The sequence below is a fragment of the Lipotes vexillifer genome, unplaced genomic scaffold (assembly GCF_000442215.2).
Source record: "Lipotes vexillifer unplaced genomic scaffold, Lipotes_vexillifer_v1.1 scaffold1829, whole genome shotgun sequence".
NCBI classification, from domain to species: Eukaryota; Metazoa; Chordata; class Mammalia; order Artiodactyla; family Lipotidae; genus Lipotes; species Lipotes vexillifer.
The window spans coordinates 241797-269245 of record NW_006790200.1 but is presented as its reverse complement, the minus strand read 5'-3'; the positions used below and the strand labels follow the sequence as shown (position 1 = coordinate 269245).

Here is a 27449-nt window from a genome sequence, read left to right as displayed (position 1 = left end):
TGAGCCTTCCTGTTCCATGACCTCTAGGATGGCTTGATTACTAGTGTACTTGGAAGCTATTATATTTACAAGTAATACATTAGTAAATCCACACAACAATCTTATGAGGAAAGAATTGAGGAAACTGAGTCTCAGAGAAGCGAAGTAACTTGTCCAAAGTAGCACAGCTAATAAACAAGGGAGCTAGAATTCAGGCCCACGATGATATGGCTCCAGGATCCACGTTCTTTTCCACTAGTCTCATTCACTTTTGCATCTTTAATACGAATATGATGCCTGACATACAGCATACTGTTTGATGACTTTAATTAAATGGTAGAATCCTTGCTCTTAGTTTATTTGCCACATGGCCTACGATGAATTATCTAACTTAAGACTCGGTTTCCTCACAGTATTTATTTAACTATTATTTAAAGTTACTATTTGTAAAAGTGTTTACTCAGCACTTGGCCCCTAGTAGTTGCCTAAGTAAGAAAGGCTACCTCTCATCCCCCAACTCTAGGTCAGGTTTGAGAAAGAGCTTTCATCGTTTTCAAAGCTTAATCTTCTACCCTGTTTTAACCACACTTCCCTCATCAGCTAATCACAGAACAGGTGCATGTTGTTCAAGGCATGACAAGGTTCCCTCAATATTCCAGCTTCAAAATACTTAAAGAAATCTCTCTTTCACCTCATTCCTAGTTTTTGGACCCAACTATTTTTTCTTTCTGTGGGCAGTTATCTTTAGATAGCTCCTCTGAGAGGCGGGGCCATCGGCAGCCCCGGAGTCTGTCCCCGCTCCACACTCTGACTTTCGGCCTTGAAAAGAGCGTTTCGCAGGGAGCCTGGAAGCCTACTGCCTTCGGGCTGGGTAACCTCAGGGGTTTATCCCAAGCCCGAGTTCCTGGTCCGTTATTGGAGGGGCATCGCTGTTTACGGCACACGAGCGTCGCAGTACCCCGCGGCTCGGTTCACAGCGCGGTACGGCGCCCGGCACTTGCTAAGCGCAAGTGTCACTACAAGCTTAGTTTGCTGAACCAGTTCCACAGAGCCTTCAAACCCCGTCCCCGCCTTCCGTCATTCGCCCCCCTCCTCACCCCGACGCCCCACCGACCCGTTCCCGCACACCTTCCGCCGACCTCTTCTCGGTCGCTTAAGGACAAAGCAGGGCAGCCTTCTCTCTTCACCAGTGGTGTAACGCTGCGGTCCTCTTTTCTCACCGAGAGCGTGGCTTCGCCTCACTACCGCTCCACACGCGGAGAGCGGTACGCTCTCTCCTCTTTAGCTCTTCCTGTGTGTGGTCCGACCGCTACCTGGCGGTCTCTCAGGCCGTGTTAGCGCGACACACCGTGGTCCTGAGGCAAGGTGAGAGCTAGCTGGAGAGTCTTGACCAAGAGAGATGACCTGGCAGGTCCGGGCACCTCCTGCACCGCGCGACTAGAGGACGGCCTCGCGGAAGGGGCCGATAGCCGAACCCCTCAGGCCACAAACTGGGGGGCGTGCCGGCGGCGGTAGCTCTGGGAGAGTTCCTCAGGGAGCGAGCGGGGGGCGGGGCCGGCGTGGGGGCGGGGCCTGCCGGAAGAGGCAGGGCCTGGAGGCGTGGGAGGCGGGGCCAGCAGGCGCAGAGAGAGACATTCACTGGGCAGGCGGGAGATGGGGCCGGCGCCGCGGGGCGGGGCCCGGAGGCGGGAGAGGCGGGGCCGGCAGGAGCAGGGCGGGACCTTCATTAAACAGGCGGGAGGCGGGGCCGGCGCAGCGGAGTGGGGCGGGGCCGGCCGGAACAGGCAGGTCCCTGAGGCCGGGGAGGCGGGGCCAGGCCAGAGCTGGGACAGTCCCTCAATGGGCAGGCGAGAAAGTGAGGTCGATAGAGTGGAGCGGGGCGGGGCCGGCAGGAGTAGGAGGGGTCGGGGCCGACTCAGAGGACCCGCCGGGCACTTGGTTCTGTCCCAGGTGGAGGTGGCCTGAGGCACTTGGTTCCCTCTGCTCTCGTAGCTCTGGCGGAGTCTGCGCGATGGGAGACCCGGAAAGGCCGGAAGCGGCCAGGCCCCAGCAGGAGGTAAACATTGCTGCTGTTTCCTCTCCCGCCCCACAGTCACGCCTGGCCTCTACGTTGCGGGTTGCGGCGGGGAACTGCAAAGTGCAGGAGCGCTGTGGGAAGTTTTATTCATTGCCTTCTGAAACCTGGTGTAGGCCCGGCTTCGAGTCCTCGCTGCAGACGGGTTTCGTCTTTTCGAGCGCCCGGGAGGCAGTCCGCGGGGAGGGGTGGGGAGGGGTGAGAAGGGAGCCGGGTTTCTGCTCCACTGCTCTGTTCCGGAGCTACCCAAAGGCAATGCTCTGAGACTTCAGACCGGGGCAAGGTGCACCCCCCCCTTCCATCCTTCCCTGCTCTGGAGCCCTAGCCGGGGAAATTGAGGCAAGGGCCGAGGACTGGTGTCTCTGCTGGAGAAATGCATGCCATCTCTGGGATCGGTAAAAGGACTTGGAAGGATGCCTGTGGAAATTGACACAGGTGGATGGGGTGGACATGATAGGTAGAATGGCGTCGGGAAATCATAACAATGAAATGATCAGCTTAGGAGGCCAGTTTTCTCAGACCCGGCTAAACTAGCTGTGAATCTTTGGGGTTTCACTATTTTCGTTTATATGGTGGAAGTGATACTTCCTTCACAGAGAATTAAGTAAAATGCTTTATGCAAAGTGCCACAGAAGTTGTGGGTGCTTAATAAAAACCTTAGTTAACGTGTTCATCTTCTCTGCTTCTATATTAGAGGTACATAGCAACAGTAAATAAGCTGGGATTCATTAGATTGTAGGGTTGTAGGGTAGTTCAAATTGTTGCACTATAATTTTCATACCCTGTTATTCTGTAAATACTTGTAAACCTGTTGCTGTGTGTGGTATCTGATTATTTTAATAGAGTTTCAGTTCACAGAGACACTTGCTTAGCCCTACATTTCTTCAGAAAGTTGTAGATTCCAGATTTGGGATTTTATTTTATTTTATTTTGACTTTGTAAACATTTAGTAGCTAGTTAACAAATTGTAAATAGCCCTCAAACTTTTTCTTCCCCTCTTGAAACAAATATATTTAGTACCAATTTCCCCACTGTAATGGGACAACTCAGATATTTTTGTTTGTGCTAGTAGTACCAACACTTATTGAGATTTAAGACCTGGAAGTTAATTTTTATTTATCATCCCTATCTTGATACAGACCCACAAAGACAGAGGCAGTACTTTAGATCTAGAAAGAATTTTAGTGAGCACCTGTTCCACAGTTTTTAACTTGAAATGCAAGGGTGCCTTAAGTACTTTGTTTCTCTAGATATATTGGTGCAGCATGGGCCACCTGCAGCAGAATCACCTGGAAAACATTGTAAAAAAATGTAAATTACTGGGCCTATGCCCCAGATGTAGTGAATCAAAATCTCTTGGGATGGGTCTGGGATTGCGTTTTTAACAAGCACTTCAGGTGATCCTGGTACACATATTTTAAGAACACTGCCTTGAAGAGTTTATACCTTGAAGGGGGTTTATGACTCTCCTGAAGTTTGTAGATTTTGTATGTGCAGCTGTGAATCTCCTGAGGAAGGGGGTTCAAAGTTTTTATAGTTTCTCAAAATTAAGTATCATTAATCTAATTGATAGTCCCTATTTTCAAGGTAAGAAAGTTTAGGCCAGAAAAGATGAAATGATATGCCCAGGACCACACAAATCAGTAGCAGAGCTAGGTTTAAAACCAAGTTCTTATTCCTAGGCCAGTATTCCATCTGTTTTATTAGATTTGGTGGGAATAGGACAATGAAAACACCTGCAAATAGTGTATGGCTCTGACAGCATCCAAATGTTCTACTTCACCTGAAGAATAGGAGAGAGGTGAAGGCAAGCAAATGAAAGTGGAATTGGAGGTGGATGGGAGGGAGGGGCTGTGTAGAATGCCAGCCTAGATCAGAGCAGGGTGAGTGCTAGCTGGGGAATCTTGATCTAGATGGGTGCCCTAGCATGTCCTAGTAACTCTTGGGACCAGGTGACCAGAAACAGGAAGCACCATTCTGAAAAAGACGGTGGAATGTTGCCAAGGAATGACGATGAGAAGCTATTTCACATTCTCACTTAACACTTATGCAGTTACAACAAATTTATTTGTCTACTTCCGGTCTTACCTGCTGTCCAATCCTGTTTACCACTGCCAAATTAATCCATCATTAAACCTGTGCCTCCGTGTCACTCCTCTCAAATAAATACTCCCAAAAGGGTCTCAATTCCCACCAAAACCTGCCCAGCTCCTCAGACTGGCAAAGTCCTGTTCAAGCAGCTTTTTCACACTAACTGCCACATCTTAATTCAGGCTGTCATTTCTACCTCTGAAATCGACACTATAGTTGCTACCAAAATCTATGTTTTTTCTTTTCTAATTTAACCTACACAGGGATGTCCAATTTATCTTTCTCATGGCATCCCAATTCATGTTAATTCCTGCCCAGAAACTCTCCATGACTCTCCATAGGAATGATTTTTTTTTTTGGCCGTGCCACGGGGCTTGTGGGATCTTAATTCCCCAACCAGGGATCGAACCTTAGCCCTCAGCAGTGAAAGTCTTAACCACTGACGGCCAGGGAATTCCCAGGAATGATTTTAAACTGTGCTCCACAATGAATGCCTGTGAGGAGAGTTGAAGTCTGAGCCTCCCAGCCCCCCCAGATATTTGAAAATCTTTGGCCCAGAAAACTCCAAACATCTTAGCCCAGTTGAAATCCACAGTGTAGATCCTTTCTGTCTCATCTGTTGATCCTTGCTTTAGCCAAGTCAGGTCACTTCTGCCTTTGCTTTACATCCATTTCAGCCAGTTTTAATCCCAGCTGGCTCTTCTTCTTCCATCTGCCCTTTTTCTGTGAAGAGAGATACCGGCATTCTCTAGTCTGCATTCTCAGCTGTGCTGCTACTGCTCTATATGTTCTCCCTGAATAATCACATCCATCCTCTTGGCGACTACTCATAGGATCTCCACTCCATTAGGAAGGAGGGAGGTAGTGCCTCTGCCTACTACCATAGTGTTATATTTTCAGCTGCATTCTGGGTATCTTGAAACTGAGCCCATTATCTTTTTTATTGACCAAAGTGATATTTTTTTGTTTTGTTTTGTTTTTGCGGTACGCGGGCCTCTCACTGCTGTGGCCTCCCCCGCTGCAGAGCACAGGCTCCGGATGCGCAGGCTCAGCGGCCATGGCTCACGGGCCCAGCTGCTCCGCGGCATGTGGGATCCTCCCGGACCGGCCACGAACCCATGTCCCCTCCGGCGGCGGACTCTCAACCACTGCGCCGCCAGGGAAGCCCGACCAAAGTGATTTTTAAAAGGCTTTTGTGTTTGTAACTTGTTATGGCTTGGGTTGGTGGGAGGAGTTAATTCAAATTAAGCTTTTGTTAAACATCTAATGTGAGAAGTAAGAGTTTTTGTCTGATTCAGTTATTCTCCAGGTGCTGAGCACTTTCTGAGTCTCTTATTTCTCATTTTGATCATCCAGTTGTTGGAGCTGGAAACCTCAAGGGCATCTTCATCTTCCTTATCCTGTTGTCCAGAATCCAAATTTTAGCAGGAATTATTAAATCTACTTTTGAATATCCGTTAAATCAGTCTTTTGTGTTTCTGGCGCTGATATCCTCGTTCAGGCAAGAGGTGGACAGTGCAATAATCTTTTCATTGTTGTCTCCACCTCCAATTTCTCTTCTAATCTAGCCACATTTCTCCAAAAGTGATTATAAAACAAATCTGATTCTGTTCCTTACCTGATTAAAAACTTTCAATGGCTCCCAGTAGACTGCATGCTAAGGCCAGATGCCAAAGTGTTACATATCAAAGCAGACCACTTTGACCTGCTCCAACATTTTCAAAAAAATCAACATCTTAATATCCATTTAAAATGCAAAAAATAGGCACATCCCCCTTAACCTCAGATAAAGCTTGGAGATGGAGTACGTATTTTAAAAGCTGAAAGTTAAGAAATGTTTTGTTTGCTTCTTTTTGTCAAAATGATGACACTGAGTAAAAAAGAAATTGTCAAAATAGTTGTATCAAGTGGCGATAGGAAAATAGCTATGGCAAAATTCATATATATTTACATTCAAGGCCCTTGCATGGTTTAAAACCTGGGCCAATTTTCCAAACAAAATCATAAGTACAACACTAATTGATAAAATTGACTTTTGTCTATTTTATTAGTATAATTTTTTAAGTTAATATGTATAACATTACTTATAAAATCAATGGAATAGTCTGTTTTGATGAACCCATCACTTTAAATTGGTGTATAGATGATAGTTGAAGATTTATATCAAACTTAGTAAAGAATTACCTCGCGTATTTTTCAGAAGTTCTGTTAATTCACTACTGGCCAATTCTGTGGATTTATCAACCCTGTAAAATATGTGGATACCCATAGCATTCAAAATGCATATGGCTAGTATGCTGCTGTCTGATGTACTCACGTACTTCTGTTGCCACCAGGATCAGCTGTCTTTATTTCCAGTGCTGTTTATATCAGTAGTACTTGTATTGTAATGACTAATTAATTTATTCATTTAAAAATTTTTAAATTAATTTATTTTATTTTTGGCTGCATCTGATCTTAGTTGCGGAACACGGGATCTTTTGTTTTGGTGCGTGGGCTCTTCGTTGTGGCATGCAGGCTTCTCTCTAGTTGCAGTGCTTGGGCTCTGTAGTTTGCTGGATGCAAGCTCAGTAGTTGTGGTGTGTGGGCTTAGTTGCCCCATAGCATGTGGGATCTTACTTCCCCGACCAGGTATCGAACCAGTGTCCCTTGCAGTGGAAGGTGGATTCTTAACCACTGGACCACCAGGGAAGTCCTGTAGTGACTGTAATTTAATTAAATATGTGGAAAGAAAGAAAGTTGTTTCTATGAAAAATTAAACTGAGAGCTTTGGAAAATTCAATAAACGTGAATTGTTAACAAATTCTGTAGAATTAGATGTAAGCAAACAAGTATAAAAAGATTGGGGAGAATCATAAAAGGGATAAGGATTTTGCACTCAGATTGTGCTACGCTAAGTGTGTTAAAACTAGAAAGTATAGGTGTTGCGTTGTGCTGTCTTAATGTCAGAAAGTCTTGGGACTCCAATCAGTGTGACAAGGACAATGTTTTGGCCTTATAGCAGAAGATTAGCAAAAAAATGTAAATGTTTTAAGTGAAATCAAATAGTTTAAGGCATATATACTTTTCTTGTGATTCTTTAATTTAACCAGTTTTCAACTAACAGTTCTTAACTTCGAACAAGAGAGCTTCTATTATGTTATTGTTACTATTAGCATTATTGTTTTTTTCCTTTTTGTTTGGTTTTGAAAAAAAAATCTTGGGTCACGCCTGAGAAATAGAGACAAATGTTTACAGGGTTTTTGTTGTTGTTGTTTTTAACTGCCTGTCTTTAATCTCGTGTTATTCTTCAGTTAAGCAGAGACAGCTAGAGAAAGTTTCATCTGAGTTCATCCAAAAAAAAAAAAGGGCAACCTGGGAACACAAGTCCATGCATTAGTGGTTACCTTTCTGCATGGTATAAAACATTTCTGTCAGTTACTTTTATTACTGTTTTAAATGATTAAAAACATTTATTATCTTTTAATTGAAGTATAGTTAATTTACAATGTGGGGCTTCCCTGGTGGCGCAGTGGTTCAGAGTCCGCCTGCCGATGCAGGCGACACGGGTTCGTGCCCCGGTCCGGGAAGATCCCACGTGCCGCGGAGCGGCTAGGCCCGTGAGCCATGGCCGCTGAGCCTGCGCGTCCGGAGCCTGTGCTCCACAACGGGAGAGGCCACAACAGTGAGAGGCCCGCGTACCACAAAAATAAATAAATAAATAAATAAATAAAAACAATGTGTTAGTTTACAGTGTACAACAAAGTGATTCAGTTATACATGTATATGTATTCTTTTTCAGATTCTTTTCCATTATAGGTTATTACAAGAGATTGAATATAGTTCCCTATGCTATACAGTAGGTCCTTGTAAAAACACATTTTAGAGTGAAATTTTAAATCTAATGTTTGTGACACTAGAGGGACCACATAGTTCTTCAGAGCACACTTGGAAAAGTCATTGTGAAGTGTTTTCTGCCTTTCTGGTTTATCTTCTGTTGTCCTCCACATACCATAAAGTCCAGATATAGAAAGTTACTTCCAATTCTTAAAAATGTCATATGCCATCATGCCTTTTTTCATATTGTTTTTTCTTCCAAAATATGGGTTCTTAGCCCACATCCACAGAGAATACCCTGCAGAGCCTAGAACTTTGGGATGTATGGTTCTCCTGACATTGTTTTAAAATGTGTGTGGATTTTTCTTAGCTTCAGGAAAATAAGCAATATGTCATCTCTAACCCAGTTCAAAAGTCTATGTTCGTGAAAGCCCCTCTCTTTACATGGCAGTATCTCCTAATTCAGCTTCTTTTCTTAACAACCCTCCTAATTACAAGTGATGATGATCAGATTAAATGACTTGCCTAAAGACATGAGTAATACTCTGTGCTTATTGTAAGTGAACACAATTTTGTACTTTAATGAACAGTGTAGAGTGAAATATGGTCATTTGGTTCACTTCACATTCTGCCATAGAGGCCGCAATTTCCAAAGTGTTGATTTTCAATCTTATCTTTGCTGTCTTATCATTCACCTTGTGAAATACATCCTCATCAACAGCACACTTCAATGATCTCATTATACGTAGTGATTTTAACCTGGTAAAGGAGAAGGCGAATGCATTTTGAGAAAGTTTTACTCTGAGATTTTTGAAGCTTGCATCAGTTAAAAATCACTGCTTTAAGCCTTATCAGTTTGGCTGCTAAGAACCAAAGGATCACTTTGGTTCTTTCAACTTTATTTATAAGGAAATCATTTTTATTTTTCTTGCTTTTTCCTAAAATCAAATTTGGTGATTTCCTCCTCCTGTCATTTCACTGGTTACATCAGTACCATTTGTTAAATTAATTTTGCTTAGTAGGAGATATTACAGTTGGCCCTTGAATAACCTGGGGGTTAGGGGCACTGACCCTTGGTTCAGTTGAAAATCCACATATAACTTTTCAGTTGGCACTCTGTATCCATGGTTCTGCACCCATTGATTGTCAACCAACTGTGGATGGAATAGTATTGTAGTTTTTATTGGAAAATATTCACATGTAAGTGGACCTGTGCAATTCAAACCTGTGTTGTTCAAGGGTTAATTGTAGTGTATACTCTTTTTAACTTTAGTTCTCTCACTGTTTTGAATTCTGGTTTTTAGATGTAGGCTGGCCCTACTAGCTGCCATCCATACATACAGAGATGTAGTTTAAGGCAAGGCTTTGAGTTCAGACCTATCTCAGTTCTAATCCTATTTCTGCCACTTACCACTTGTGGGATCCTGGGTATGTTATTTACGTACTTCAAGACCTAGTTGTCCCAACTGTAAAATGGGAATACTGTTACTATTTGACTGACTTGTACAGATTAAGCAGAATAAGGTATATAAAGCATCTGTGTGGTGACAGTTCAAAAGCAGCCTCAATACCGGACCCAGAGGACATGCTCTTATGTGTATCTCCTGTTCTAGAGCCTGGAACTGCAGTGTCAGGATCTTACGTCTTCTTTGAGATTGCAGAGCCCTCAATGGCAACACAAACAAACAAAAAACTTGACCACTTCCGTTTTAAAAATTTGCTTAAATATTTGTGGAATGAATATTGAGTAAGTGCCAGGTACTATGCTAGGCTCTAGGGATTCCACACGTGTAAAGTTGGTTTTTGCCGTTAAGAAGCATGGTCTAGAAGAGACTGTAGAGAAGTAACAGGGAATTAAATTGCAATGAGCTATGTGCTATGTTAGGCACCTAATCCAGGCTTTGGTGTAGGTGGGGGGGGGGGGGAAGTGGGAGGGCACTCAGAGGATGTGGGGGGGGGGGAGGAAGTGTGAGGGCACTCAGAGGAGGCTTGCTTTGAGTGGTTATTAGGTTATTTCACTAATGTATTGTGGTCTTATGTTAAATTTTTAAAAATCTAAAGGTACCCGGTAATCTGAGCATAAGGTAAAGAGAAATTAACAGCCCATTCACTTACTTAGCTAATGTTTATTGATATTACACTTGACACAGTACTCTGGGAACACCACAATATATAAAAACTGGTCTCTGCTCTCTTGCTGGTTATTTAAAAAATATATATATATACACACACACACACACATATATGACACTGTCCCCTTTTAGAGTGCCATCCTCTTTCCAAGCAGTATGTATTTAGGTATGTGTTTCTTACTTTATCCCATAGAGCTTTGAGACAGCCCCAGTGAGACCATATGCAGTAAAGGAATGTTAACATGTAAATAGCAAAAACCAGTTGGTACATGGGAAGGGTCAGACAAACAAAGGCTGCTAAGTTTTTGGTAAGGAGTTTTCAGCTAAGTATTATAATTTCAGTTAATATTAGAAAAGAAAACATTAAAATTTAAAAAGTAGCTCATAACAGTAGCCTATTCATGCCAGCATTTTGTCTCTGTGAGAGGCACTGAAGGGACATTTTGTCCACAACTTTAGAAATTTGCCCACTGTGACGTTTTTGGGTCTAATTTTATACTTATCCTCAAAGTAACAATAATGACAATAATATTTTGAGAGATTACTATGCACCAGACTCTGTTGAAAACACTTGTAATCATCACAATTAACCTCTAAGGTAGGTATTATTTTACTGATGAGGAAACCAAGGCTCAGAGAAGTTAAGGAACTTCCTATAGCCACACAACTAAGCAAACACCATTAACCAGCTACCACATAACAGTAAGGATTCAAGCTGGGGACACTGGCTCCCAAAACGATGCTGTCTCCCGAACTTCCCCAGATGTGTGTTTAGATGTGAATAAAGAGGAAATCTCTCCATGAAATGGGTGCTTGTACTTTATTTTTCACAGAGGTTATCTTCAGATACCAACGAAAATGAAGCAAAGTCAAATGAAGAGCCACTCCTAAGAAAGAGTTCTCGCCGATTTGTCATCTTTCCAATCCAGTACCCTGACATTTGGAAAATGTATAAACAGGCACAGGCATCCTTCTGGACAGCAGAAGAGGTAAGTAACAGCACTGTCATCAGCAAACATGTTCTCTGGTGCAGTGTTCACATTTTCTGTTGCAGGACATTAAAAATGTTTAACTTACATTATAAGGTACATTGAATAAGATCAGTTGTATAAGATAATGTTTGAAATACAAATACTATTTGTACTAAATAGTACTAAGTACTAAATAGTACTAAATACTATTAGTACTAAATAGTACTAAATACTAAATACAGGGTTCTCCAATGTTTTGTGTTTAGATTACTGTCTATAAACATGTTTTCTGCTGCAAAATGTCATCTCAGTCTGCCAGAATTTTACCTCCAATATATTTCAGAACATTTTCCATTTTTAAACAGAGTTTTGGTTTGCTGTGACCAAATAAGACTAGTCTTTACTTATGGTTAGTGGAATAAATAAAATTGCAGCCATAGCTAAAGCATGAAATAGTGAAAGCCTTAGAGACCCTCCTTTCAGATGAGAGGCTTATCTGATGGTGCAGAAGGAGCTGTCACATGGGGAGTTTGCCTGGGCAGGGCACTCGCTTCTGAGGTGCTGGCCTGAATTCACAGTGCTCCTCCCAGCCTGGCCCTGCCCTCAGCCACATCAAACCTGGCACAGCTGTGCCAACAGACAGGACAGCTGTGGAATGTTTTCTTGTAGTGTGGCAATTTCCGCCTAGGAAATGAGTTGAACACAGCAAATCAGAAGATCCTCACTGGTTTGGTAAAAGGGCAGTTGGTCATGCAAGCGGTTGCTCCATAGTCTGCAAATAATCATTGTCTTCATTTTTGAATACAATGGATGATACCTGTATAGCACTCTGTTCTCTGTGTGTGCATATTTATCTATATAGATAGATATATCTATTTGTTTAGATATATTTGGATCTATCTGTCTGTATATTTACCTGTTTTTTGAGAAATTGACTCTTTACATATGCTGTTGAGAATGCAGACTCTGGAACCAGGCTGCCTAGGTACAAATCCTGGCTCTACCACGTACTAGCTGTGCCACTGGCAAAGTTGCTCTGTGAAACCTCTCTGTGTGTCCTCATCAGTAAATTGGGCTAATAGTACCTAGTTCTGGTTGTTAGGATTAATTAGATGTGTAGAATGTTACTTGGCATTTAGCAAGCACCAAATAAATGTAAGCTATTATTTTACACAGAATGGGGGAGATTTATACCAGAAATCAGAAGGCGCCAATTTTTGAAGCTTCTGTTACACTGATTTTACCCACCTACCCATCTTTGTTATTTTATTTGTTAACGTTATTAACATCTTTGTTATATTGTAGTTGACATGTAGAGCAGAAAACCAACCCAAACCCAAACTCAGCATTTTCAAATTGGACCATAGTGCTAGGCACACCGGACTGTCTCTAACTGTGGTTTTTAGAAAGTTTTTTGTGAGATGTGGTTAAGAGAACAAACGGAGTACATAGGTGGCTTTTTCATTCATCATGTTAAAAAAGTACTTGTGATACCTGGGTTTTTTTAATTCATCAAAAAATTTCCTGCATCTTTTAGGAAATGTAATATGTGTAGTACTATGACTTAAAAAACACTAATTTTTTAAAAAAAATATAAAGTTGGTACATGTTTTATAGACAGCTGATAGAAAGATTCAAATACATAATTGGGAAGTCAAACACATTTTTAGTTCCACATATTATTCATTTAAACAAATTATGTAAGTTACAGTTTAATCAACTCTAGATTTCATTGTTTTATCAGTGATTTAGCTTTATTCCTAAATATGCCTGATCATCGAAGCCTTGATTCAGATTGTTACGTGCCTGACATTACTTCTGGGTATAAAAGTAGATTAGTCAGCAGTAAGGTAGCAGCTACAATTGCTTAACAAGTGTCTAGTTATCTGTCTAACACAAAGATAAATACGTATAAAATGTTAAAGAAATGGCTGCTGAAAGGCATTAGTTTATTCACCTCAGTTCCTTCTTGACTGTTTCTACTCTCTCTTCCCATTTTGCCCCTTCCTTAATTGCTTCCAGATTTTGGCTTTCCCCCCAGCTTTATTGATATAGGTGACATATAACATTGTGTAGGTATAAAGTGTACAACGTATTGCTTTCTATGTATGGCAAAATGATTACCACCATAGTATAAGCTAACACCTGTATCCCATCACATAGTTACCATTTCTTTTTTGTGGTGAGAATAGGTTAATTTTAATATTTTGAAAGGACATCCTGGCCAGCTTCTCAATTAGCTAGAAGATAGATGTCTTCATAATGTTTTAATTTTGTTCTGTTCCTTTGTAATTGTCTTAGTTTGAGCTGCTATAATAATATCACAGAGTAGATAGCTTGCAAACAACAGAAATTTATTTCTCACAGTTTTGGAGGCTGGTGATTCTAAGATCAAGGTGCCTGCAGATTTGATATCTGGTGAAGGCTTGCTTCCTGTTTCATAGACAGCTGTCTTCTTGCTATGTCCTCACATGGCAGAAGGGGCAAAGGCGCTCTCTGAGGTCTCTTTATAAGGGCACTAATGCCATTCATGAGGGTGACCTAATCACTTCCTAAAGGCTCCACCTCCAAATGTCATCACATTGAGGATTAGGTTTCAATATCGACTTTGCGAGGACACAAATACTCAGTCTATAGCAAGAATGATGAAATTTTTTTCTTTTTCACATTATACTGCTAATGAGATTTCCCACCTTAACTTTGAAATGGAAGTCAGTTTTCCATACTTTAAGAATATAAGTTAAAGCTTTTGAAAATCTTTTTATTTCAGGTTGATTTATCAAAAGATCTCCCTCACTGGAACAAGCTTAAATCAGAAGAGAAGTATTTTATCTCTCACATCTTAGCCTTTTTTGCAGCCAGTGATGGAATTGTGAATGAAAATTTGGTAAGATTTTTGTTTCCACTTTTGTTCTCATTCAGCAGTTAAATGATAGTAATGGTGGTAAGATAATCAGACTGAGTCTGAAAAATGATGTCTAAGAAATGAACTTAACTCTTGAAAAATTTTTTCTGATGAAGTGTCAGAGGCAAGGATACATTTCTGTTATTTGACCCCCCAAAATATCATGAAATCAAGCATATTGTACCAATCAAAACTACTTACAAGGCATAAGCATGAGTTTGATTTTACCCTTAGATAGTAACCCTAATAGAGAACCTGCACCTTAATAATCTTTCCAGAGCTCTGCAATAGAGCACTGGGTCTGGCTTCCCATTTTTAAACTTCTATTATGGTTGGTTAGAAGGCATGCTTTCTTATTAAAAAGAATGGGAAAATGCAAACTTTCATTATAAGCTTGTAGGGGCTTCAGTAGATCTACTTAAGGTCAATTCTACAAAGCAAAATAATTATTTTTGGTAGATGTTCTAAAATTTATTTGGCTTTATAGGTAGTATCTCCACCTAATAGGTCAGTTTATTTAATTGCTTAAGAATATAGTATGCAACTAATTGTGGAGGGTTGATGGATTAAGCAGTACTGCTTAAAATAATTCATAAGGTCTTTCTGACCTGTCTGTGGCATGACAGGTGATTTTTAAGTGATAATTCTGATGTCCAGATTCTGATTTGCAGTGTTTAATGAGAGCCCATAGAATTGGATGTATTTGTTTCCCTTATCTTCTTAGGTGGAGCGCTTTAGTCAGGAGGTGCAGGTTCCAGAGGCTCGCTGTTTCTATGGCTTTCAAATTCTCATCGAAAATGTTCACTCAGAGATGTACAGTTTGCTAATAGACACTTACATCAGAGATCCTAAGAAAAGGTATTACTGCTGGGATTTTATTTACAAAGGTTTATCCTATTACTTGATTATGTTAATATTAGGGAACTAAATATTAGGGAAAGGTTATTCAAATATGGAAGTTTAGGAGTACAATATTTTCTATTGCTTAATAATGTGTTAGATTAAAAAAAACTTGTATAGGACCAGTAAATCTTTGGATAGTATATCTTAAAAAACTGTTCGCACATTCTGTTTAGAAATTAAATATTCTAATTTAGTCAATTTTGTATAAGACCAGATCCAAAGCACTAATTTGAGTTTTACTTTCACTTCTATATTTTATGGACATGCAAAAATACAGAAAAACTACAGGTCTGTTGCATACCATAGAATTGCATAGAATCAAATATAGTCTGATTAAAAACAAGTGAATTGGAGATTCCCTGGTGGTCCAGTGGTTAGGACTTGGCGCTTTTACTGCCGAGGGCCCGGGGTTCAATCCCTGGTCAGGGAACTAAGATCCTGCAAGCCGTGTGGTGCAGCCAAAGATTAAAAAAAAAAAAAAAAAACCCAAAAAACCAAATGAGTAACTTTGCCATTAATCTTTTGTTTTTACAGGGAATTTTTATTTAATGCAATTGAAACAATGCCATATGTTAAGAAAAAAGCAGATTGGGCCTTGCGATGGATAGCAGATAGAAAATCTACTTTTGGTATGTAGCTTTAATTTATATATGATCAAATTTGCCTTGGGTTATACAATGCTATTTTACATGGTGTAGTATCACTATTCCTAAGAATTAATTAGAAACTGGTGAAAGAGTAGTCTAAATCTGTTATCTATTCTGTTTATTAAATTGAAAGTTGAAAGGTTAAATGTCAGCACATAATTACAGGTAAATAAGAATCAGTCACATAGACTCTGACAAGAATATTAGAGCAAGACTATATGCTTTCAGTAATGTTTATTTTCCCTAAAATAAAGCAAGTCAAAGTCTTAACATTTTTCAGGGAACAAATATGTAAATTAGTGCACTCAACTAAGGCAAGAAACAGTTTGCAATAACAGGCTTATTTTTCACAGATAAGTTAAACGCAGACACCCTTTTGGGTGAGTTGAGATCCAATAACATTTTTTTATGGAAGCGATTAACATTGTTTCTTATAATACAGTAGTTGGTTAATAAATATTTATTACATTTAATTAAAATATTCAGATATTTAATTTAAATAGCTCTAAGTACCTTTCTTATTCTTATTTATTTCACAATTGGTTGTCTTTACTTTCTGGTTTTATTCATCATGTGGAGAAAGAGGTCTCAAAATCTTTGGTCTAAGTACTCCTTTGCACTCTTAAAATTTATTGAGGACTGGTTATATCTATTGATATTTTCATATTAGAAATTAAAGCCAAGAAACTTTCAAAATATTTAATTATTAATGCATATTAAATTAACAGTAATAACCCATTGCATTTTGAAATAAATAATGTATGTTTATGAAAAGAAACACTGTATTTTTCCCCCAAATTGGAATGGCCTAGTTTTGGCCATTCCATTCTCACTGGAATGAGAATGGCCTAGTTTTTTATTTTTGCAAATCTCTTTAATGTCTGACTTAATAGGAGGATAGCTGGATTATATCTGCTTCTGCATTCAGTTTGTTGCAGAATGTTGTTTTGGTTGAAGTATATAAAGAAAATCCAACCTCCTTCAGATATGTAGTTAGAAAAAGAGAAGTATTTTACCAGGCTTTTCAGATTGTTGTGAATATGTTGTGTAGCCTTTGGAAAGCACCACTGTATATTCATGAGAGAATGATGGTAAAAAAGATAAATAGTGCCTTATTATTACTATGAAAATAGTTTTGACTTCACAGACCTCTTGGGTCTGTGGATCTCCAGGGATCCCTGGACCACACGTCGAGAACCAGTGATGTAGTGTAAGATATGGGCAAGATGTAGTGTATCAGGGAAGAAACATATATGTCTGCATTGCTTTCAGTTCATTTCAAGAATGAGAAAAGCAGTAGTTCTCAGTGTGCATAAAATCATCTGGAGAATTTGTGGAAAAATCCTGCCAATTCCTGGTCCTCACCAGAGAGTGATCTGCATTTTATACCCAGCTGATTTTCTCACAAGTGGATTGAGAAGCACATTTTGAGAAACATTGGCTTTAGAGAAAAACAAAGGGAAACGTCAAGGTGTTCAATATGCACTGAAAAGATTAGTGTGGATAGAAAGTGATGGACAGGCTCACAGAAAGCATGTCTTTCATGATACTACCAAAGAAGTAACCTAGAAATAGAGAAAATAGAGGAGGGTGGCAGTCATCCTGTGACAGTCTGCTTAGTTTTTTAAAAAAGTGAGATATACTGCTTAGTTTTTAAAAATATCTTTAAAGAACTTTAAAACATTAAATATATAGATTCAACCTTAATATACGTAATGAAATTACATTTCAAACATCAAAATAAGTATGAGTTACACAATCTTATTGCATTGCATCATAGAGGTTAGCTGTATCTTAAAAATACATCCTACTTTCCTATCTCTAAAATCATGAGGCCTTTACAATTCATTATAGCTTTTAGAAGAAATGTTTTGGAACATTTGTAGCTCACATCTATTCTTGAAAATTTGTAAAATTTACCCCTCATAATCCTTTAATCCTCTCCAAAAAGAATAGCCTTCTGTAATTATTTCTGTTATGATTTTCATTCTGGAGCATTCATGTGAATGCATAGAATAGTTAAAATGACAATGTTCCTCTTATTCACAGTTTGTATAAAATTATAGTCTAGTTCCCTTATAGATGAACATTCACATGACATCACATTTATGTCAATTAAAAATGAATCAATTATACCTATTATCTTATTAATAACAAGATGAAAATATAGTAATCTATGTTAAATTAATGATAAATCTCCATCCTAAAACAAATAAGTCACTAGTCTAAAGAGCTATTTTTTTTCAAAAGGGTCAACAGAGCATAGTGGTCAAACATACATGTATGTACATATTGCATTCACAAACACGTACCTGCAAAAAAAACAAAAACAAAGAAAAAGAAACAAACACGTACCTGCACTCACAGGCACGTGTGGTGCACAGATATATCACCTCTTTTTTTGCGTGTGGAAGGCTCTCCTTTGTCCACATTCCAAGACCTGCAGGAGTCCAGTGTTGGACATAAGACCTGAAGTTGACATACCTTTCTGCTCTAGTAGGTAGAGTTGGCAAACTTTCTCCTCTGAAGACTTGGCCGCGGCACTAACTTGTTGATTGTGTTTCTTGGCAAAACAGTTGTGATATTATTATTAAAAAATATATGTAAAAGTATATATTATACATATATAAGCTTGAAAATGTCTGCAGTATATGATATTTCAGAAAGTGAAACTATTTTTTGTCTCCCAGGGGAAAGGGTGGTGGCCTTTGCTGCTGTAGAAGGAATTTTCTTCTCGGGATCTTTTGCTGCTATATTCTGGCTAAAGAAAAGAGGACTTATGCCTGGACTTACTTTTTCCAATGAACTCATCAGCAGAGATGAAGTAAGGAATGAAGTATTCTTCTAGTTATATTTGTAATCATAGCTGCTGTTCATTTATTTTTCCTTCTGCTGAAAATACTTATGGTGACACAAATATCCCGTTAATTAAAATAAAACAGGAAGTCATTTCTTCCTTGGATTTTAAGACTGTGTTTTCTTCCTACCTCTCTTACTGTTCCTCCTCAATCTCTGCCCATCCTTATGTACCAATGTACTCCTGGGTTCCTACGCTGGTTGCTCTCCTTCCCTATACATGACCTCCTGCCTGATCTTATTTATTCCCATGGAATCAGCTGCCACCTAGATGCTCATAACAACTAAAACTTTATCTTTAGCCTGGTTATTCTTTCCTGAGCTCCAAACCCATAAATTCAAGAGCATGATACACGTTTTCTCCTGGAAGGCTCCGCAGATATCTCAAACCTAGTATCAAGCTCATCATCTTTCTCCTGAAATGTGTTCTTCTTCCTGTTTTCTCTGTCTCATCGAGTGCCTCTACCTTCTACCCAGTCATACGAATTTGAAATCTGGGAGTCATTTTAGATTGCTTCTTCTTCTTTTATTTTTGCTATATCCAGTCAGTCACTAAATCTTGTCTCCCTCTGTCTGCAACACTCTTTCCATCTTTTCTACCATTTTTTTTTTATCTGTTGATTACCTTCTCACAAGTTGCCACTTAAAACTTTCCTACCCCAATTAGGTAAAACTGACCACTCTTTGCTCTATGTATTCCTTTGAAACCTGAACTTGTCCCTACCTTAGAGTCCATAACATGTATTGCGCTTCTTTTTTTGTTTTTTTAACATCTTTATTGGAGTATAATTGCTTTACAATGGTGTGTTAGTTTCTGCTTTATAACAAAGTGAATCAGTTATACATATACATATGTTCCCATATCTCTTCTCTCTTGCATCTCCCTCCCTCCCACCCTCCCTATCCCACCCCTCTAGGTGGTCACAGACCACCTAGCTGATCTCCCTGTGCTATGCGGCTGCTTCCCACTAGCTATCTATTTTACATTTGGTAGTGTATATATGTCCATGCCACTCTCTCACTTTGTCACAGCTTACCCTTCCCCCTTCCCATATCCTCAAGTCCATTCTCTAGTAGGTCTGTGTCTTTATTCCCATCTTACCCCTAGATTCTTCATGACATTTTTTTCTTTTTAGGTTCCATATATATGTGTTAGCATACGGTATTTGTTTTTCTCCTTCTGACTTACTTTACTCTGTATGACAGACTCTGGGTCTATCCACCTCATTACAAATAGCTCAATTTCGTTTCTTTTTATGGCTGAGTAATATTCCATTGTATATATGTGCCACATCTTCTTTATCCATTCATCCGATGATGGACACTTAGGTTGTTTCCATCTCCGGGCTATTGTAAATAGAGCTGCAATGAACATTTTGGTACATGACTCTTTTTGAATTATGGTTTTCTCAGGGTATATGCCCAGTAGTGGGATTGCTGGGTCATATGGTAGTTCTATTTGTAGTTTTTTAAGGAACCTCCATACTGTTCTCCATAGTGGCTGAACCAATTCACATTCCCACCAGCAGTGCAAGAGTGTTCCCTTTTCTCCACACCCTCTCCAGCATTTATTGTTTCTAGATTTTTTGATGATGGCCATTCTGACTGGTGTGAGATGATATCTCATTGTAGTTTTGATTTGCATTTCTCTAATGATTAATGATGTTGAGCATTCTTTCAGGTGTTTGTTGGCAATCTGTATATCTTCTTTGAAGAAATGTCTGTTTAGGTCTTCTGCCCATTTTTGGATTGGTTTGTTTGATTTTTTGTTGTTGAGCTGCATGAGCTGCTTGTAAATTTTGGAGATTAATCCTTTGTCAGTTGCTTCATTTACAAATATTTTCTCCCATCCTGAGGGTTGTCTTTTTGTCTTGTTTATGGTTTCCTTTGCTGTGCAAAAGCTTTTCTGTTTCATTAGGTCCCATTTGTTTATTTTTGTTTTTATTTTCATTTCTCTAGGAGGTGGGTCAAAAAGGATCTTACTGTGATTTATGTCACAGAGTGTTCTGCCTGTGTTTTCCTCTAAGAGTTTTATAGTACCTGGCCTGACATTTAGGTCTTTAATCCATTTTGAGTTTATTTTTGTGTGTGGTGTTAGGGAGTGTTCTAATTTCATACTTTTACATGTACCTGTCCAGTTTTCCCAGCACTACTTATTGAAGAGGCTGTCTTTTCTCCACTGTATATTCTTGCCTCCTTTCTCAAAGATAAGGTGACCATATGTGCGTGGGTTCACCTCTGGGCTTTCTATCCTGTTCCATTGATCTATCTTTCTGTTTTTGTGCCATTACCATACTGTCTTGATTACTGTAGCTTTGTAGTATAGTCTGAAGTCCAGGAGCCTGATTCCTCCAGCTCTGTTTTTCTTTCTCAAGATTGCTTTGGCTATTCGGGGTCTTTTGTGTTTCCATACAAATTGTGAAATTTTTTGTTCTAGTTCTGTGAAAAATGCCTGTGGTAGTTTGATAGGGATTGCATTGAATCTGTAGATTGCTTTGCATAGTAGAGTCATTTTCAAAATGTTGATTCTTCCAAACCAAGAATATGGAATATCTCTCCATTTATTTGTATCATTTTTAATTTCTTTCATCAGTGTCTGATAATTTTCTGCATACAGGTCTTTTGTCTCCTTACGTAGGTTTATTCCTAGATATTTTATTCTTTTTGTTGCAATGGTAAATGGAAGTGTTTTCTTAATTTCACTTTCAGATTTTTCATCATTAGTGTATAAGAATGCCAGAGACTTCTGTGCATTAATTTTGTATCCTGCTACTTTATCAAATTCATTGATTAGCTCTAGTAGTTTTCTATTGCACTCTTGTCTCTCTCCTCTACTGGACTCAAGTTCCTTGAGTGCAGAAACCTTGTCATTTATCTTTGTGTTCTCAGTGTTAGACCATTATAGCTATTCGGGTCACATTGATTGACTAATCCTGGCTCCTCAGCTTATTTCTAAAGTGACCTTGTCAAGTTACTTAACTTCTCTGAGCCTGTTTCTTCAGTTATACACCTTAACAGGCTTTTGTTAAAATTCAGTGAAACAATATGTAAAAGTACTTTTTGGGAATTCCCTCATGGTCCAGTGGTTAGGACTCTGCTTTCACTGCTAAGGGGGAGTGGGTTCAATCCCTGGTTGGGGAACTAAGATCCTGCAAACTGCATGGTGTGGCCTTAAAGAAAAAAAAATGTTTTGTATAATTACTTTGTGTTGTTTTGTGGCTTTAAATTTCTAATAATTTTTATTATTAATGTTGTATATGATTATTATAGAGAATTAAGAGAATAAAATCATTCAGTCTTAACACGCAGAGATAGCCACCTTCCATATTTTGTATTTCCTTCTGGACAATTTCCTACATTTAAACCTATGTAAATATATATAAACATATTTTTATAATTTGAGATATTCTGCTTTTTTCATATTCTTTTGAGCTAAGATCATCTTTTTTCACTAAGCAGAATATTATGAACATTATTCTATGACATTAAGCATTTTTTGGAAACAGTTTTGTTAGATTATATATTACATATCCTAATGAGTACATGTATCATTTATTTGACTATAATTAGAAATTTAGGTCGTTTCTTGGTTTTTTGTTTGTTTGTTTTGCTATAATGCAAAATGACTATCTTTGTATATAAGCTTTGTCTCAATTTCATACTAATTTCCTAAGCTAGATTCCCTAGAAATAAAACTACTAGAGTATAAGGCATCAACATTTTAAAGGCCATCATACTCACTTGCAGATTTCTTTCCAGAAATCAGATAACAATTTGTAGCCCCACCTAACAATGTATGAACATGTCTTTTCTTACTATACCCTTACCAGATTTACTTGTTAAATATTGGATAAATTTGATAGGAGTAGTTAGTATCTCATTATTAGTTTTAGTTGCATTTATTTGATTACTGCTTAGATTGAACATTGTTTTCATAGTGATACTAGTCATTTGTCTTTTTTTCTGTAGTTACCTGTTCTGGTCATTTGCTTTTATTACCATCAGTATATATTCCCAATGCACAGTAACTGATTGGGCTCTTTCAATAAGTATTTGTTTATTGAGTTTGTTATAGTTATCACGTGAATATAATATAAAATATGAGTTTTGTTATATTTACTGCAAATATTTTCCCAGTTTGTCGTTTGCTTTTTAATTTTGTTCTTTTTTTTGGGGGGGGGGTGAAGTAGAAGAGGATAGCTTTGTTTCTTTGCCAAGCAAAGGGGGACACAGTGGGCTCCTGACCTCGAAGAAAACTGCATTTCTCTGTTCGAATCTGCCCTTTGGAACTCAGGGAAGGTCGTGGAGGCTGGAGTCTTGCCTACAAGAAATGGGAGACAAAAGGGCCTCCAAGCCTGGGAGCCCCACAGGGCCTCACTCAGTTTCACTCCACCCTTTTCTTTGATATTCCTCAATCTTGAGGACAGATATTGGACAAGAAAGGGAGCAATCATTTTGGATAGAGATGTTAATCATAAACGGAGGAACCCTGTTTTAGGGAGACTTGGTTTTAATCCTTACTTCGGTTTTTATCTTTCCCCAAATCTTTCAGGGAAGTGGGTGATGACTGTTCTGACTACTTCCTGCTCAGATGGGGCATAGTCCTGCCTAATTTGGGGGCAGTAGATACCAAATTAGACATATTTGAGTTCCACATCCTGGATCCAAGTCTTATATGATTAAGATCTCAATTCCTTGGTCCGGTTAGAGGTAAGAGTGACGACTGGAACTTTAGTAGACAGAATGGGTCTCATTCCCTTAGGAATTCAGAATAGGTCTGAAGGCCAGTTTGGAACTGGTACTTAGGAGAGACTTGTTGTAGCCAGTTGTTTCCAAACTGTTCCTTGTATGGGGAAAACCCATCAAGTCAATCCTGAAGACCTGGAAATAGGAAGCTGAACACATATCTAGCAGTTAGAATTATCAAAAAGAATCAGCATATGAATCTATAGGTAGAAGGTATGAGAAAGGCTAAGAAAACAGAATTTTCATTCCACCTGTCGGAACAAATACTTAAGTTTCCCAAAGGGTGAGATGTCCACTTCTCAGGAGTCTGCTCGCTGGCTGTAGGCAGGCTTGGCTGGTCAGTCTCTGGTAATCTTCTTACTCTGGTGTGATGTATCCATGGTTTTACTCCATCCAATTTTAGAGAGACGTGAGTAGTAAGAAGAATGTTATAGGATCCCTTCCTAGGATCCCTTCTGTTTCTCTTTAAGCTGCTGCTTAGGTCCTTCCTCTTTCCATACTTTCAGCAGCACCTTGTCTCCTGCTTTGAGGGGATGCAAGAGAGCTTCCAGGTGAGGGGGAGACCTGTGGAACATAAACTCATCCATGCATACAGTTAACAATCGACCAGTCTGTTGTACATACTGTTTAATTTTTTTCTTCCTGTGTTAGAGATGTTTCTCTTTTTTTACTGTTACTACTTTTTCCCTTCTGGCTGGAAAGGCTTCTACTCAACCTTGATCCAGGTGTAATCCTCTTAAATCTTTAGCCAAAATCTCATTGAAGAGGGTGGGGGAATTTTTAAATCCTTGTGGCATCCTTGAGTTTGACATAGCTCAGAAAATTCGAATTTTGCAACAATACAGGAATGAATGTGTCTGAAATAACATCCACAATGGTCATGTAGTTTTATCATAATTACTCCATTTTGACTCTCAAATGCATTCCCCATGTCAATGTTAAAGCAGATGTACAATGCATGTCTGAAAGGCCACAAAACAGGCCACTTTTTACTGCTTTTTGAAGTTAAACCATGTATAGGCCAGAGTGACTTCCTCATACCTCAATATGTGCAGATTTTTTTCTTTCATTTCCCCTTTTGATAGCAAGTCTTTCAGTAGAAGACGTTGATGATCAAAATATCTGTCCCTTGGTGCCAGGGTGATTCAGCTGTTTGCCCCAGGTGTAGATCATGTCCCTTGGTGCTAGGCCTCCTTTGTATTTACCTAGTCTATCCACATTGGGGGAAAACTGATCAAGTATAGTGAACAAGCACAGAGATAATGTTAATGAGGACATGCTTTATAGTCTATACATTTTATCATTTATACCCAATTGTCACACAAGCATTGTACATGTGCTTTCAGCAATAGACCTAAAACAAGCAGTGGTACATGATGAGTAATTACACTCTGATATCTTCACTGGGTAGTTTTCCTTTCCTCCTAAACATCAGGGCAAAAGTGTGGCTAACACAATAACTTTCATAAATTCAAACTTCAGTTAACAGAACTGGAATTTCATATCTATTGAAACATAATCCTTTTCTCTAAAATTACCCCCATTTTCATAACCCAAGAGTCTCCAATTTCTGGAGGGACTAGGCAGAGATAAAAGAATATTTCAATTTTTCCTACAGAGGTGTAATTTACCCAATTGTTGTAAGTCATAAGTAGCTTGAGGGGAAGGGCTTCCCTATGTCTGGGAAAACCATAAACATTATTTACCAGCCCACTTGGTAACTAATCCTTTTGCTAACTTTTTATGAAGCCATCAGATTCTCCATTAAGATTTTTAAATTTCTTAACCAGCTCAGCTGTATGATATGAAATTTATCAGAGACCTGTATTTGTCAAAAGGGGTCCTTCACATAAGTCTTCTTGAAGATGAAGTACCTTTGCAAAAGCATCAGAGTACAGCAACAGAAAGACTTAAAAGGGCTCAGTTAAGCATCTGACTGCAATGTAATTGGTAAAGAAACTTGGTTACAATAACCAGGATTACATTTAACTTGACTGATTGCATTTAATTTAACATACCAAATAATCCTAGTTAAATATTTCTCTCTGAGATGCCTCAGGGGCCCTCTGAAGAATCTCAAAGTTATCTGGAGATCAAAAGAACCTTTAGAAACTGCCAAACAATTCTTACTCATTTTATACAAAGTGAAAAGATTTCAAGGGCAAATAGGAATCTGGTCTTGCCCTAGCCCACTCCCAACAAAATCCATTTACCCAACTAGATTTAATCCAATCTTTGAAAATCCTGATCATGCACAACTTTAAAAACATGTGCTTTCTTATGGAGAATTATTCCTAAAGAGTTTACCCAAAAGCTCTTATCTCACTTGCATTACTTAACATTGATGACTCTAAAGACATGTCTATGTTAATCAAACCAATAAGCTTAAGCCACCCTCAATAGCAGATATTAATTCAGTACTGAATATTTCCCAGATCATGTGGTCCTAAAATTTATCTTGGCCATTTTTCTAGACATTTAGATATAATTTGTAAGTGCTTACTTTTAAGCCAATTAGATAGAGCTCATTTACAAGTTAACTTTTACATAAAGACTGAACCAGAGATCTGAGTTTTTTTGCTTGAGTTTAAAAAGGCCTTCTTTCCCTGCCTTTTTCTTCAGTTTCAGGAACTAAGATGGTCTAGATAAAATAAGTGTTCTGGCGGGCCCAGGCACAGGGGGTGAGAAATAACAATTCCTTTTCATGGGGGAATAGCTGAAGATCTCCCAATTTTGTAAAAATACCCTGGGTGGGGTATTATAAGATGGAGCAGAGCTCTGATCACCCATAACAAGGCTAGTCCAGAAGGGAAAATCCCAACCAACATTCTGCCACAGGCAAAACCAGACACAATAGGACAGATTCCCTGGTGTTGTCACACGTGAGCCCTGTTAGTGAGCCCTGTTATTCAAAGACGTCTCAATCGGTCAATGTAAGAACTGACATGCATACATACAACAAACATGGTCCCACAAACAAAACGTGTACAACTCTTTTCTCAGTCTTCCTTATTTTCCTTTCCCTTCAGAAACAACCAGCTCTAGGCAAAATGACTTTCCTTTCTCTTTGTACCATCAGCTTGTTACCTAGCTGCTCACTTTTATTATGTAACTGCGTGAATGCTTGAACATATGGAATTTCTCCTGTCTTTCTATTCCTGTGACAAAACAGCTCTAGCTGGAGAATAGTATAATAATTTAGGCTACCATTCAAAGACCATCTTTCCTCATTTGGGCTTCCCTGATGGCGCAGTGGTTGAGAGTCCGCCTACTGATGCAGGGGACGGGTTCGTGCCAGCTCTAGCTGGAGAATAGTATAATAATTTAGGCTACCATTCAAAGACCATCTTTCCTCATTTGGGCTTCCCTGATGGCGCAGTGGTTGAGAGTCCGCCTACTGATGCAGGGGACGCGGGTTCGTGCCCCGGTCCGGGAAGATCCCACATGCTGCGGAGAGGCTGGGCCCGTGAGCCATGGCCGCTGAGCCTGCGCGTCCGGAGCCTGTGCTCCGCAACGGGAGAGGCCACAACAGTGAGAGGCCCACGTACTGCAAACAACAACAACAACAAAAACAAAGACCATCTTTCCTCATTTTCAAGAATGTACGTTGGCCGAACAGAATTACCGTAGAATTTCAGTTTTTTTCCTAGTTATAGGTTTAGAACTATAGGTCGATGAGTCTGCCAAGATTTTTCCCAGGGGGCTATCAGATGGAGAAAGAGGAGGAGAAGGAGGGGAAGGAGATGAAGAAGAAGGAGCACTTCCTATATTTGATTGATAGAACACTCACGAGCGGACTGAAAACAAAACAGAACCCTCGCCAGCAGATGGAAGCCTTATGCCAGAAAAAACAGACAGCACAAAGCTCAAAGTGGTTGCTTCCAAGTCCTACTTATCCCATGACCTTAGTCTAAGCTGTGCCTTACAGATGGGATTTCTGAAACAGAAAATCCCCAGATGGGAACCAAAGGTTCCCCAGATGGAACCAAAAGTTCTTCCGAGGGACAAAATTGAAGGAGCCTTGGAGTGCACTCCCAGGGACTTACCCAGATTCTGGCAGAGGTGTTGTGACATCAGACGCTATCTTTTCTGCTTCCCCCAAACAATTCCTAGGAGTGGGACGTCCAGGGTGGTCCAGGCAGGAGGAAGAGAGGAAGAGAGGAATGTCCTCAAGGCAAAAAGGGCCTCGGCAGTTGCTAGGGCTGTCTCTCTTCCTCTGTCTATTTCCACCTCAGAGTTCCGGCTGCCAGGATGGCAGACAGGGTATGACTGGGGGCTTGGCCTCCAGGCAAGGGTCCCAGGTGATCTGGCTTCTAGGGACACCCCCCC

The 27449-nt window shown here is 39.5% G+C and overlaps 1 protein-coding gene across 2 annotated transcripts in view; it reads left to right on the top strand.

Moving 5' to 3' along the window:
- Positions 1-1990: 1990 nt before the first annotated feature.
- The window catches only part of RRM2B (ribonucleotide reductase regulatory TP53 inducible subunit M2B), a 33582-nt gene continuing 8123 nt past the window's right edge, over positions 1991-27449 (top strand). The window contains exons 1-7 of one of the 2 annotated variants that reach the window (XM_007463254.1): positions 1991-2035; positions 9924-9926; positions 10926-11081; positions 13834-13950; positions 14693-14826; positions 15406-15500; positions 18209-18342. In XM_007463254.1, the coding sequence (XP_007463316.1) occupies positions 1991-2035; positions 9924-9926; positions 10926-11081; positions 13834-13950; positions 14693-14826; positions 15406-15500; positions 18209-18342 (684 nt within the window). The remainder of the gene's footprint in view (positions 2036-9923; positions 9927-10925; positions 11082-13833; positions 13951-14692; positions 14827-15405; positions 15501-18208; positions 18343-27449) is intronic. The other variant, XM_007463253.1, reaches the window with a different exon arrangement.